This window comes from Ranitomeya variabilis, chromosome 3 (genome assembly GCF_051348905.1).
Source record: "Ranitomeya variabilis isolate aRanVar5 chromosome 3, aRanVar5.hap1, whole genome shotgun sequence".
Lineage (NCBI taxonomy): Eukaryota > Metazoa > Chordata > Amphibia > Anura > Dendrobatidae > Ranitomeya > Ranitomeya variabilis.
This window is the reverse complement of record NC_135234.1, coordinates 205,827,297-205,841,105: the sequence shown is the minus strand read 5'-3', so window position 1 is coordinate 205,841,105 and position 13,809 is coordinate 205,827,297. Positions and strand designations below refer to the sequence as shown.

Here is a 13,809-nt window from a genome sequence, read left to right as displayed (position 1 = left end):
AATCTTCTAATGATCTTAGATCTTCTTATCCCTATCTGACCACACATGTTGTATTTAGTCTAATGGAGTAAGCCCCCTCCATTGTCTCCTTGTGCAGATCAGAGTATTATCTGGGAATAGGAACATAACTACTGAAAGGCACACAGCAGGCTAACAACAATTTCTGATTTCTAATAGTGACACAATTTAGTTTCTCCTTGGATTTCTGTTCTTATGGTCATCTATTATTATAGATGAATGACAAGGGATGTGTCAAGAAACACACTACCAGGTGGACATATTAAATATGTGTGGATTGTATGTACATCTACAAAATCCAATCCGACGTAAGAAAAAAGAACTCTAAAGAAATTGAGTATCTTCAGAACATTTTTCATCTTACTTTACAGAAATCTTTTGACATACACAGAATGAGAAAGCTGGTGTTCATTTAAGCATTTTTTTCTTGGAAATTGAGGAAAAGAACAATTGGACTTTTATTCTCCTTTTTTTAACTATTCCACAAGAAATAAACACTTGGAATGTGGACTGTGGAGGCCGGGCAACAAAGCTGTATGGGTGGACGCATATTAAAATTGGCTCATTTTTGAAGACAAACATAAGGTCACAGGGTCATTCAGTGAAGAAGGATAGATAGACTGAGAAGTGTAAGTGCTGAATTTCTGAAGATGGGGCAGCACCTCAGTGAGGAGTCTGACCGGGTGGAAATAGATGTGGCGGAGCTCCAGGAATGGTATAAGAAGTTTGTCGTAGAATGTCCTAGTGGGACACTTTTTATGCATGAATTTAAGCGTTTCTTTGGAGTGACGGACAATCAAGAAGCAGCAGACTATGTGGAGCACATGTTCAGAGCCTTTGATAAAAATGGGGTAAGCGCTCTTATGACCAGGCTTCAGACGCGCGTCTAAAAAAATTGTCTAATGTTCATCCGTATTGTCATCGGTCTGTCTGTTAATTTGTATCCGTGTGATGTCTGTATTTATACATCAACAGTTTAAAATGTATGTATACAGTTTCCTATGTTAATAATTGGAATATATCCATATGGGATCCATATTTTTTTTTTATAGATTTGAATATGCGAGTTTCCTGCAGAATACAGAACACAGTAGAGCATTTGACAATTTTTTTCACATGGATGTTCATGTGAAAAAAGTTCCATTTGAACAGCTCTAGTGATAGCATTGGTTCACGTGCTGTATACAGTATGTGCTCTCCACTTTACACTCAGACACCAAACAAATGTATAATACTGTTATCTGAGCAAGTCCGAACACAAGCAAGTAGATATCTAACATAAATGTGGAGTAAAATAGGGTTTAAAACCAGATAAGCGATTAAACGCATCCAAGACATTGAGATTATTACTGGAAACCCACTGTAGCTCCTAATTCCTTACAGAAGCTGAGATGTCTGATCTGAGCATATATGGCCAATCACATTTTTCTCATATGAATTTTTTTTTTTTAACCAGCAATGAGAGAAACATATTTTTAATCACGTTCCTAATCTATAGACATTGCGGTATTTCTACACGTCCATCCAAAATATATTATGCATACTGAGCATCTTGAGAAGACCACCTCTTTGACGACCAGTTCAATTATGGGTTGTCATCTCAAATCGATTTCACTGCAAAATATATTCAGTTAGTTTTTTTCCATTTTTATTCTAAACAAAGATGTTCTATGGAAATATAATTTATTCCTTGTATAAATGATCGGGAAAATCTCGAGTAACGAGTATACTGGTGCAAGTACATTCATCCTAGGGACTCCCAGGGTCAGTCGTCGTGGAGCGGGGGCGCCTTATCTGCTGAAAAGTAGGGTGCCAACCTTCGCTGACAGGTAGGATTTGGTCTAGCAGGGAACAGTTTAGTGGGGGTACTTATAAAGATATCATTTTCTATTTATATGCTAATCTATTGATGTTGATCAGTTCACTCTTCTCTGCATATTTGTCTGCCACTTGCCTGTTTATATTCTACCATTGTTTAAGCACCCTGTTGGCCTTGTCCTGTGCATCGGGAGAGCCTGCTGGTTGCGTGACTCACGAGCATAGGGACATTTAGGACACTCAGGGTCAGTCATCGAGGAGCGGGGGCGTCATCACTCATATATCTGTTTAGGGTGCCAACCTCCACTGGCAGGCAGGTACGGAGTCTAGGGAACTCTATTGCAGAATGTACTTAGAAAGTACAGTTAGATGTGCACAATGTTAGTTGTTTGTCTTTCGTTTTCTTAATTAGGCATATTAAAAGTTAATAGCTATCTTAATAACTAATTTTCTGGGTTTTTTTCTAGTCAGTTCCTTTTTGATTTGTAACCCCCGTTAGCTAACGGTTTAAAATAAATGTAGTTTTGCTGTAATGCATTAGCTCTGCTGTAATGTGTTAGTTCTGCTGTAATGTGTTAGTTGAGATCTCACTGCAAAAGTGCCTGTGATTATGAGAGGAATAGGAGAATATAATAACAGCTATATTTTGTTTTAGGGAGAGCCCATTGGGGACTTTTATACAGCATTCTATAATGCTATATATGAGGGCGTACAGGTGCTGGCCCTATTTTATATGGGAAAATCTGGTGACAGGTTCCCTTTAAACATCGGCGAAAAATGACATGTGAGTGGATGCGGAAAATGATTAGTTTCTTACCACTCTGACCTATAGTCAGAACAAAAGATCTCACAGGTTAACACAAAATCTTATTGTTTAACATTTGACTAAAGGTGCCGTTACACTAAACGACTTACCAACGATCACGACCAGCGATACGACCTGGCCGTGATCGTTGGTAAGTCGTTGTGTGGTCGCTGGGGAGCTGTCACACAGACAGCTCTCTCCAGCGACCAACGATCAGGGGAACGACTTCGGCATCGTTGAAACTGTCTTCATCGATGCCGAAGTCCCCCTGCAGCACCCGGGTAACCAGGGTAACCATCGGGTTACTAAGTGCAGGGCCGCGCTTAGTAACCCGATATTTACCCTGGTTACCATTGTAAAAGTAAAAGTTAAAAAAAAAACAGTACATACTCACATTCTGATGTCTGTCACGTCCCCCGGCGTCCACAGGGTTACGCGCTGCTGCCGAGAGCTTCCTGCACTGAATGTGTCAGCGCCGGCAGTAAAGCAGAGCACAGCGGTGATGTCACCGCTGTGCTCTGCTTTACGGCCGGCGCTGACACAGTCAACCCTGTGGACGCCGAGGGACGTGACAGACATCAGAATGTGAGTATGTAGGGTTTTTTTTAACTTTTACAATGGTAACCAGGATAAATATCGGGTTACTAAGCGCGGCCCTGCGCTTAGTAACCCAATATTTACCCTGGTTACAAGTGAACACATCGCTGGATCGGCGTCACACACGCCGATCCAGCGATGACAGTGGGTGATCAGCGACGAAATAAAGTTCTGGACTTCTAGCTCCGACCAGCGATATCACAGCGGGATCCAGATCGCTGCTGCGTGTCAAACACAACGAGATCGCTATCCAGGACGCTGCAACGTCACGGATCGTCGTCGTTCTCGCTGCAAAGTCGCTTAGTGTGAAGGTACCTTAAGCAAGCACTATCTGCAGCATTAAAAAACTGTGACTGATTGCTAATGGTATTACTGCCGGACTCATTGGTGACTGTTATAATCCTGCAGACAGTGCTAATTTACTAAAAAGCACAAGTCCTCACCATAATTTCTGAGATCTTTTCTTTTCACTACAAGTCCTGTCATGTACTATTTGTATGAAAATTACATTTTTCTCCTCCCTATGTTATTACAAGTGGGATCTTAGATTGTAAATGGGGTTGGTAATTAAGTAGATTTTGAAGTTATTACTACTAGCAAGGGTATTAATAACTAGAGTCAGATCCTCCTGCATGGTACCAATGATAAAGGAACGGGAAAATCTGATGAATAAAATAACAGATTATGTGCAAACTTGATATAGGAATAGGGGTAAAGTGGCTGAGTGTGAATAAATCTGGCCATGGTGGCAGAGGTGAATATAGTTGATAGAGGGAACGTGGAACCCTTTAGGCCCACCTTCCTTTTTATCATATCTCTCTCTTTTTTTTTCTGATCCAGGTTGGGGAGGGAGGAAGAGTTATAGTGGTTTAAATTATGATGGCTTAAATAATGATGGTGTTTGTGTGTGGCTCTTTATTTACTGAATATGATGTGATATAATAAAATAAAGAAAAAAGAAAAAAAAGAAAGAAAAGGCTCCTGTAAAATGGAAGCCACAGTGAGGGTGCTATGTAAGAACATGAGTCCCAGAGCGATTGTGTGGAAGACAGACAGACAGGCGAGGGCCTGGTGACTAGAGCCTCTGTTCTCTTCTTTACAAACAGAGTTGCCACCAGGAATTTCAGAGACCAATACTGGCAAAATTTTCGGGCCACCTTGAGACTCCGCCCAGGCTCCACCCCAGCTCCTCCTCCACCCCTCGAACCTTTCACAATTCCACCACCCACTCTTGGAAATACTCCACTTGTGCACCATGTTCTCAAAAACCACACATTAACAGTTAACATTACCAGATTACATTCATAGCCAGCAGCTTTTGTTTTGGCCAAAAGATTTTTTAATCTGCCTCATCTGTCCCATGATTCTGCACCATGTGTCTCCCTCCTGCCCCATGTTCCTGCCCCATCTGTCTCCATCCTGCCCCATGATCTTGCGCCTTGTCACATGGTGCAGAATCATGAGGCAAGATGGAGACAGATGGGGCAGGATGGAGACACATTATCCATGTGTCTCCATCCTGCCACCCAAACATATCGCGGCTTGCCGCTTTCCATAAAAAAAACTTTCTCCTTACCTGGCTGCGGTCCAACGTCATCATCCCCTCCATCCATTTGAAGTGAGTACTTGCCAGCGAATGACAATGACATCATACACCGGTGACGTGCACGCAGACATCAGCTGCCAGCCTGTGATTGATTGGTGGCTTTTATTGCCATGTGGGCTCGCATGGCAATAGATTTTAACTGAATGTGGGTCGACTGCAAAGGCAGAATCCTCCTGCCCCTGGGGCCTGGTGAGAAGAAGATTGGGGGGCCCGATCTGGAGAGAGCATGCACATTGTAGAGCCAAGGGCTCAGTACACCTTTCCACCCCCTGAATACGCCACCCTTCACCTCATGGTGATTGGCAGCACTCACTTACTTTGGAGTGTTGCTGTTTCTAACTCCTCAGCCCTGAACAGACTGACACTGGAGCGGCCAAACTAATTCAAGAAGTTTATTAACCATTCCGGTTAAAAATTTACTTTAGCTCCAAATCTGTTATTTTCACAAGGGTAACAGGCGAAAATGGACCCTAAAATTTATGTGGGGGAAATCCACTGTTTGGGTGCATGGCAGGGCTCAGAAGGGAAGGAGCACCGTTTGACTTCTTAAACGCAAAAACGGCTGGAATTGAGAGCAGACACCATGTTACGTTTGGAGAGCTCTGATGTGCCTAAACAGTGGAAACCCCCACATATGACTCCATTTTAGAAACTAGACCCCTTAGGGAACTTACCTAGATGTGTCATGAGCACCTGGAATCCCCAGGTGCTTCACAGAACTTTATACCTTAGAGCTGTTAAAATAAAAAAAATCACATTCTACCAACAAATATGTACTTTTAACCCAAATGTTGTTTATTTTCACAAGGGTAACAAGAGAAAATGCCCCCCCCAACTTTTTGGTATAATTTCTACTGAGTACGCCACTACCCCATATGCAGGGGAATACTACTATTTGGGCTCACAGCAGAGCTCGAAAGGGAAGGAGCACTGTTTGACTTTTTGAACACAAAAATGGCTGGAATCGAGAGCGGACGCCATGTCACATTTGGAGAGCCACTGATAAATCTAAACAGTGGAAACCCCCCACAAGTGACCCCATTTTGGAAATTAGACCTCTTAGGAAACTTATCTAGATGTGTCACGAGCACCTTGAACCCCCAGGTGCTTCACAGAAGTTTATAACGTAGAGCTGTGAAAATAAAAAAAATCATATTTTACACCCAAAGATGTACTTTTATCCCCACATTTTTTATTTTCAAAAGGGTAACAGGAGAAAATGGACCAAAGCATTTGTTTTGAAATTTTTCCTGAGTACGCTGAAACCCCATACGTGGAGAAAAAACACTGTTTGGGTGCAGATCTTGATAGAATGGTCTGTGGGCGTCATGTCGCATTTGAAGAGCCCCTGATGAGCCTAAACAGTGAAAACCTCCCACAAGTGACCCCATTTTGGAAACTACACCACTCAAGGATTTCATCCAAGGGTACATTGAGCATTGTTAACCCACAGGTTCTGCACAGAATTTCATAAGATTAGGTAGTCATATTGAAAAATTTCATTTTTTTCAAGAAAATGTTGTTTTAGCCCCAAATTTGTCATTTTTACAATGGATAATATGAGAAAATGGACCACATAATTTGTCGTGCAATTTGTCCTGAATGCAAATATACCCCATATGTGGTCTATGGCAGGGCTAGGAAAGGAAAGAGCGCTATTTGCCTAAGATAGAATGTGAAAGCTATGTCACATTTAAAGAGTCCCTGACATGTGAAAACAGCAGAAGTCCCGCACAAGTGACCCCATTTTGGAAACTAGACCCTTCAAGGAATTCATCTATGGGTGTACTGAGTATTTTGAACCCATAGGTGCCTCACAGAATTTTATGACATTGAGACATGGAAATATGAGATTTTAGTGGTAAAAATGTAATTTTTGTATTTGCCGCAAATTTGTCAGGTACACAAGCGTTAATAGGTAAAACTAGACCCCACAATTTATTGCACAATTTTTACTGAACGTGGTGCTACCCCATATGTTGTCAGAAATTACTGTTAGGCCACACGTCATGGCTGAGAAGGTAGGAGCGCTATTTGCCTTTTGGAGCACAGATTTTGCTAGAATAGTTTGCGAGTGACATTTGTGGAGCCCCGAAGGTGCCAGAACAGCAGAAAACCCCCCCAAAGTGACCCAATTGTAGAAACTGCACCTCTCAATGAATTAATCTATGCCACGTTTTATTCTGGAGAATTGCATAACTGCCAGTCTAGTACCCATACATTGTGACCCCATACAGTGTAGTGCCACCTTGTGCCCAACTTGTGCTTCTGGCACTCGTAAATTAAGTGCCATCTCTGCATTACAATAATGCCAAACATGTGGCCGATTACTGTGGTTTAGGCACAGTGGGGCTCAGGAGGGGGGCATTTGGATTTCGGAGCACAGAATTCACTGGATTTTATTTGAGGGGTTGGAGCCATGTAGCTTTTCCATAGTCTTTGTTCTACCACTAGCATGGGGACCCCCTATAGTTCCAGTGACAGATGACGGACCTGAGTAGAGGCTGGTTTTGGGCAGTATAAATTAGGCTTTTCATTGGTAACATTTTGAGTGCATAACATTATTCAATTGCTTCCACAATAAGGCTGGGATCACGTTCTTGTGTTCTATTCTGTATAAATCCCACAAAAATGCGATTCAGAGGAAACCCCCAACGAAACCACCCATCTTAAGGCAGATGGAGTCACTTCATACTCCATTTGGCGTCTGCTCCGGTGGTCTTTATCTTTTTAGGCATGCACAGATCTGTGGTCACCCACACATGTGCACTAAAATGACGCCTAAAATGATGGGACATGGCTGGAAAAAAGACCAGTCTAAAGTGATCTGCCTTATAAGTGAGTGGTTCCGTCGCAGTTTTGTCTGAATCGCAGTTCTGGGAAATTTACACAGAAACTCTGATGTAAGTGATCAGCGGAGAACGCAGGATAAATGAGAGCTGAGCCTTTTTCCGATTTTTGGGAGTTAGAATGAACAAGTAGACAGTAGCACAAGAAGAGTTCTTATTTTTATCTTTGCGCTGTTCACCATGAGGTATAAGTGAAGAGGCGGATTTATTCTTTGGGTCAGTGAGATTGCAGTGATACCAGATTTCTATAGTTTTTTTAGGTTTTGCTGTTATCACATAATAAAAATGCTATTTTAATAAAACAAAATGCTGTCAGGAGTCTCCTGTCTCTGTGTCGAGACCGGGCAGTCATGTGAGTGCAAGCATACGATATGCATAATCCCAACCACTTTACGACTAGACGTGCTTGGCTTCGCTCAATACAACTGAACCATGCCCATGCCCTCTGTTCTGCTAATGACCTAAGATTAACCTTCCACTCCCGTCTCCATGACTTCTCATGTGATGCGCCAATTCTTTGGAATGTACTACCCAGGACAAGACGATTATTCCCCAATACCCACAGTTTTAAACATCACCCTGCACGATGTTGGGCTGTAAGCACAACACCCACTTGTGGATGTCGGGCCCTCATACCACTCTTATGGAGTCTGTTTCTGACAGTTTGAGCAGACACATGGATGTTAGTGGCCTGCTGGAGGTCATTTTGCAGGGCTCTTGCACTGCTCCTCCTGTACATACTTGCATAAATGAGGAGGTAGCGGACCTGCTACTGGGTGGTTGCCTTCCTACGGCCCTCCACACATCCCCTTGTGTATTAGCCTGACTCCTGATATCTGCTCCATGCTCTGGATGCTGTGCTGACAGACACAGCTACACTTCTTGCCACAGTTCGCATTGATGTTCCATTCTAGATGAGCTGCACTACCTTAGGAACTTCTGTGGGTTGTAGACACCACCTTATGCTACTCTAGGAGTGAGAGCAATGAAAAAAGCAAAAGTAACCAAAACAACAGCCAAAAAGAATGAGAACAGAGAAATGGTCTGTGATCACCCCCTGCAGAACAACTCCTTTATAGGGGTTGTCTTGCTAATTGCCTGTCAATTCTACCTGTTGTCTGTGCCATTTGCACAACAGCAGGAGAAATTGATTTCCAAGAATCACAATCAGTGTTGATTCATAACTGGATAGGTTCATTTCACAGAAGTATGATTGACTTGGAGTTACATTGCATTGTTTAAGTGTTCCCTTTATGTTTTGAGCAGTATATACACTACCATTCAAAAGTTTAGGGTCACTTCGAAATTTCCTTATTTTTGAAAGAAAAGCAGTTTTTTCCAATGAAGCTAACATTAAATGATTCAGAAATACCCTCTATACATTGTTAATATGGTAAATGACTATTTTAGCTGCAAACATCTGGTTTATAATGCATACGTGTATAGAGGCCCTTTTCCAACAACCATCACTCCAGTGTTCTTGAGGTACTTTGTGTTTGCTAACTGTGTAAGAAGGCTAATGGATTGTTAGAATACCCTTGAAAACCCTTGTGCAAGTATATTAGCACAGCTGAAAACAGTTTTAGCTGATTAGAGAACCTATAAACCTGACCTTCCTTTGAGCTAGTTGAGAATCTGGAACATTACATTTGTTGGTTCCATTAAACTCTCAAAATGGCCAGAAAAAAAAACTTTCATGTGAAACGCGACAGTCTATTCTTGTTCCTTGAAATGAAGGCTATTCTATGTGAGAAATTGCCAAGAAACTGAAGGTTTCCTACAACGGTGTGTACTACTCCCTTCAGAGGAGAGCACAAGCAGGCTCTAACCAGAGTAGAAAGAGAAGTGGGAGGCCCCACTGCACAACTGAGCAACAAGACAAGTACATTAGAGTCTGTAGTTTGAGAAATTGACACCTCACAGGTCCTCAACTGGCAGCTTCATTAAATAGTACACGCAAAACGCCAGTGTCAGCGTCTACAGTGAAGAGGCGACTCCAGGATGCTGGCCTTCAGGGCAGAGTGGTAAAGAAAAAGACATATCTGCCACTGGCTAATAAAAGGAAAAGATTAATATGGGCAACAGAACACAGACATTGGACAGAGGAAGATTGGAAAAAAGTGTTATGGACAGACGAATCCAAGTTTGAGATGTTTGGATCACACAGAAGAACATTTGTGAGATGCAGAACAACTGAAAAGATGCTGGAAGAGTGTCTGACGCCATCTGTCAAGCATGGTGGAGGTAGTGTGATGGTCTGGGGTTGCTTTGGTGCTGGTAAAGTGGGAGATTTGTACAAAGTAAAAAGGATTTTGAATACGGAAGGCTATCACTCCATTTTGCCACGCCATGCCATACCCTGTGGATAGCTCTTGATTGAAGCCAATTTCATCCTACAACAGGACAATGACCCAAAGCACACCTCCAAATTATGCAAGAGCTATTTAGGGAAGAAGCAGGCAGCTGGTATTCTATCTGTAAAGGAGTGGCCAGTGCAGTCACCAGATCTCAACCCCATTGAGCTGTTGTGGGAGCAGCTTGACCGTATGGTATGCAAAAAGTGCCCATGAAGCCAAACCAACTTGTGGGAGGGGTTTCTGTAAGCATGGGGTGAAATTTCTCCAGATTACCTCAGCAAATTAACTGCTAGAATGCCAAAAGTCTGCAATGCTGTAATTGCTGCAAAGGGAGCATTCCTTGCCGAAAGCAATGTTTGAAGGAAAAAAATTATTATTTCAAATAAATATCTTTTTTTGGAACCTTGTCAATGCCTGGACTAGGTTTTCAATTCATTTGGCAACTCATTTGATTAATAAAAGTATGAGTTTTCATGGAAAACGCAAAATTGTCTGGGTGACCCTAAACTTTTGAACGGTAGTGTATATTTATATATATAAACAAAAAAAACCCTTTCTTCTCAGCCCCCATGGGAGTGGTCTTTGTTGTCATTTCTCATTCTCGGGTCCTCTTCCAGAAGCCTGGGAGTTTGAGAGTGCTGCGCAGGATCTTAGATGTTCCCAGCATTGCGCTTTTCTGGACAGAGAGCTCAGATGTTGCTCCTGGGATCTGTTGTAGCCATTCTTCCAACTTAGGGGTCACTGCTCCAAGTGCTCCTATCACCACTGGAATCACTGTTGCCTTCACATTCCACATTTTCTCCAGTTCTCCTTTGAGGCCCTGGTATTTCTCCAGCTTCTCGTATTCCTTCTTTCTGATGTTGCTGTCACTTGGCACTGCCACATTTATTATCATTGCTGAATTCTGATCCTTGTCGACTATCACAATGTCTGATTGGTTAGCCAACACCTGCTTATCCGTCGGGATCTTGAAGTCCCACAGGATTTTAGCCCTTTCATTCTCCACCACTTTTTTGGGGGGTCTCCCACTTGGACTTAGCGGGACTTAGCCCATATGCTGTGGAGATGTTCCTGTATACAATCCCCGCTACTTGGTTGTGGCGTTCGGTATGCACTGTTCCTGCTTGCATTTTGCATCCTGCCACTATGTGTTGGACGGGTTCTGAGGTTTCTTTGTATAGTCTGCACCTTGGGTCTTGTCTTGTGTGGTAGATCCTGCTTGTATGGATCTGGTACTTAGTGCTTGCTCGTGTGCCACTATGATTAGTGCCTCTATGCTCTCTCAGAGTCCTACTTTCTCCAGCCATTGGTAGGATTTCTCCATGTCAGCCACCTCCATTATCTGTTGATGGTATGTCCCATGCAGCGGCTTGTCTTGCCATGATGCTTCATGTTCCTGTTCTTCCTTCCAGATCTGTTGTTGTTGCTGCCTTGGGCTTTCTCTCAGCATCTCATCTTTTGATGCCATTTTCCTGATGTATTCCTGGATATTCCTTGTTTCATCCGTGATGGTGGCTTGGATGCTTATCAAGCCTCGACCACCCTCCTTTCTGTTGGTATACACTCTTTGTGTGTTAGAGTTAGGGTGGAGACCTCCATGCATTGTGAGGAGCTTTCGTGTCTTCACCTCTGCAGCTTCCATCTCTTCTTTTGGCCAGCACACTATGCCAGCAGGGTATCTGATAACTGGCAGGGCATATGTATTGATGGCGCAGATTTTATTCTTCCCATTGAGCTGGCTCGTCAGGGCCTGTCTTACCCTTTGATGGTATTTGGATGTTGCTGCTTTCCTTGCCTCCTCATCATGGTTACTATATCCCTGTGGGATGCCGAGGTACTTGTAGCATGTCTGTACATCTGCTATGTGCCCTGCTGGTAATTCCACTCCATCAGTCTTAACTACCTTGCCTCTCTTTATTACCAACCGGCCGCACTTCTCGAGTCCAAATGGCATCCCGATGTCTTCACTGTAAATTCTTGTCAGGTGGATCAGTGAGTTGATTTCTCGTTCATTTTTCGCATACAGCTTGATGTCAACCATGTAGAGGAGGTGGCTGATGGTGCCTCCACTCTTGAACTTGTATCCATAGCCAGACTCCATAATTATCTGACTGAGGGGGTTCAATCCTATGCAGAACAGCAATGGGGACAGTGCATCACCTTGCTATATGCCGCATTTGATGGTCACTTGTGCTAGTTGTCTTGAATTGACTTCCAATGTTGTTCTTCATTGCCCCATTGAGTTTCTGAGGAAGGTTCTTAATTTCCTGTTGACATTGTAGAAAGCCAAACATTCACAGATCTATGTGTGTGGCATCAAGTCATAGGCTTTCCTGTAGTCAATCCAGGCTGTGCTGAGATTGGTCTGTCTGGATCTTGAGTCTTGAGCGACTGCTCTATCTACTAGGAACTGGTGCTTAGAGCCTCTGGTGTTGGACCCAATGCCTTTCTGAGCTGAATTAATGTACTGGTTCATATGGTTCTGTCGCTTGGTGGCTATGATGCCTGACAGGAGTTTCCATGTTGTTGTAAGGCAGGTTATTGGGCGGTAATTGGATGGAACTGTTCCTTTGTGAGGATACTTCATGATCAGCACTGTTCTTCCTTGTCTTAGCCAATCTGGGTGGTGATCTGCTTCTTGCCATGTGTTCATGTACCGCTGTTAATTTCTTTAGCCAGTAGGTGTGGATCATATCTGGGCCAGGTGCTGTCCAGCTCTTCATGTTCTTGATGCGCTGCTGGATGTCTGCTTCTATAATGGTGACTGGTTCTTGCTCTAGGTGGTTGCTGTGTTTCACTCTCAGATCTTGCAGCCACATTGCACTGGTGTTGTGTGTTTTCTCATAGATCAAGGTGACACGAAGGGAAGTCAGCCAACTAACATAAATACAGAAGGGTGTAAAGATCAAGAATAAGACCAAGTTAGACAAGTACAATGGTCTGACCCCAACTGAAGCCCTAGAGACTGCAAAGCAGAAGCTTACAGCACTCGCTGCAAGACTAGGAAGATACACCAGAGAAGCTGAGGCCAAGAGGATGGGGGAGGCCAGGTCCAAATCTTGCGCCGTGGCCCATAGGACCTATGTTACGCCACATGAATATGATATTAAAGAAGAGTTCCTATATTAACATTTAACTTGGCCTAAGATGTTTTTGATTGAAAAAGCTTTTGACTTCAGTAAATGTGACCTCTTAATGCTGCAAATTCAACAAATGAATGGTGAGTTATTTACAACCTATAAAATGTTTGGAAACCCTGGTATGCATAATAATTTGGAACAGTGAACTGTGAGAAACTGTATTTTTAATTATTATTTCATAAATCAATAGTACACATGAAAAGAAGAAACTTTGAAATATATCTTATGAGCACAATCGGCTTCTTTCTCCTGCTGGACTAATCTTTAATTTTCAAAATCCTCAATTCACAAGCAATATTTCTTCAGCGAATACAGATTATCCCATTACTGAGATACGAGATAGTAGCGTAGAAACTGGGGAGCAAACACAAGCGCAACAGGGTCTTAACTTGTAAAAATGGTGAGAAATCAATGGGGTGCTAACTCACCTGATGTAGTTGCAAACCAGCAACATGGACAACAACTTAAATCAGCTGCAGCATAACATGGGTCCGTAGACCAAGGAAGAGATTCAACAAGTGGAGGAAAATATGTGTCAAACCTGCGCTGCTGAAAGATCCAGGATGTCAGTTTAATTCTTTAAAATTGTTTATTCTGAATAGGTTTAGCAGTTAATGCT

General features: G+C 42.7%; 1 protein-coding gene across 1 annotated transcript in view; it reads left to right on the top strand.

Annotated features, from left to right (window-relative positions):
- Positions 1–595: 595 nt before the first annotated feature.
- The window catches only part of GUCA1B (guanylate cyclase activator 1B), a 28,106-nt gene continuing 14,892 nt past the window's right edge, over positions 596–13,809 (top strand). The window contains exon 1 of the mRNA XM_077299495.1: positions 596–869. Within this exon, the coding sequence (XP_077155610.1) occupies positions 669–869 (201 nt within the window). The 5' untranslated portion in view covers positions 596–668. The remainder of the gene's footprint in view (positions 870–13,809) is intronic.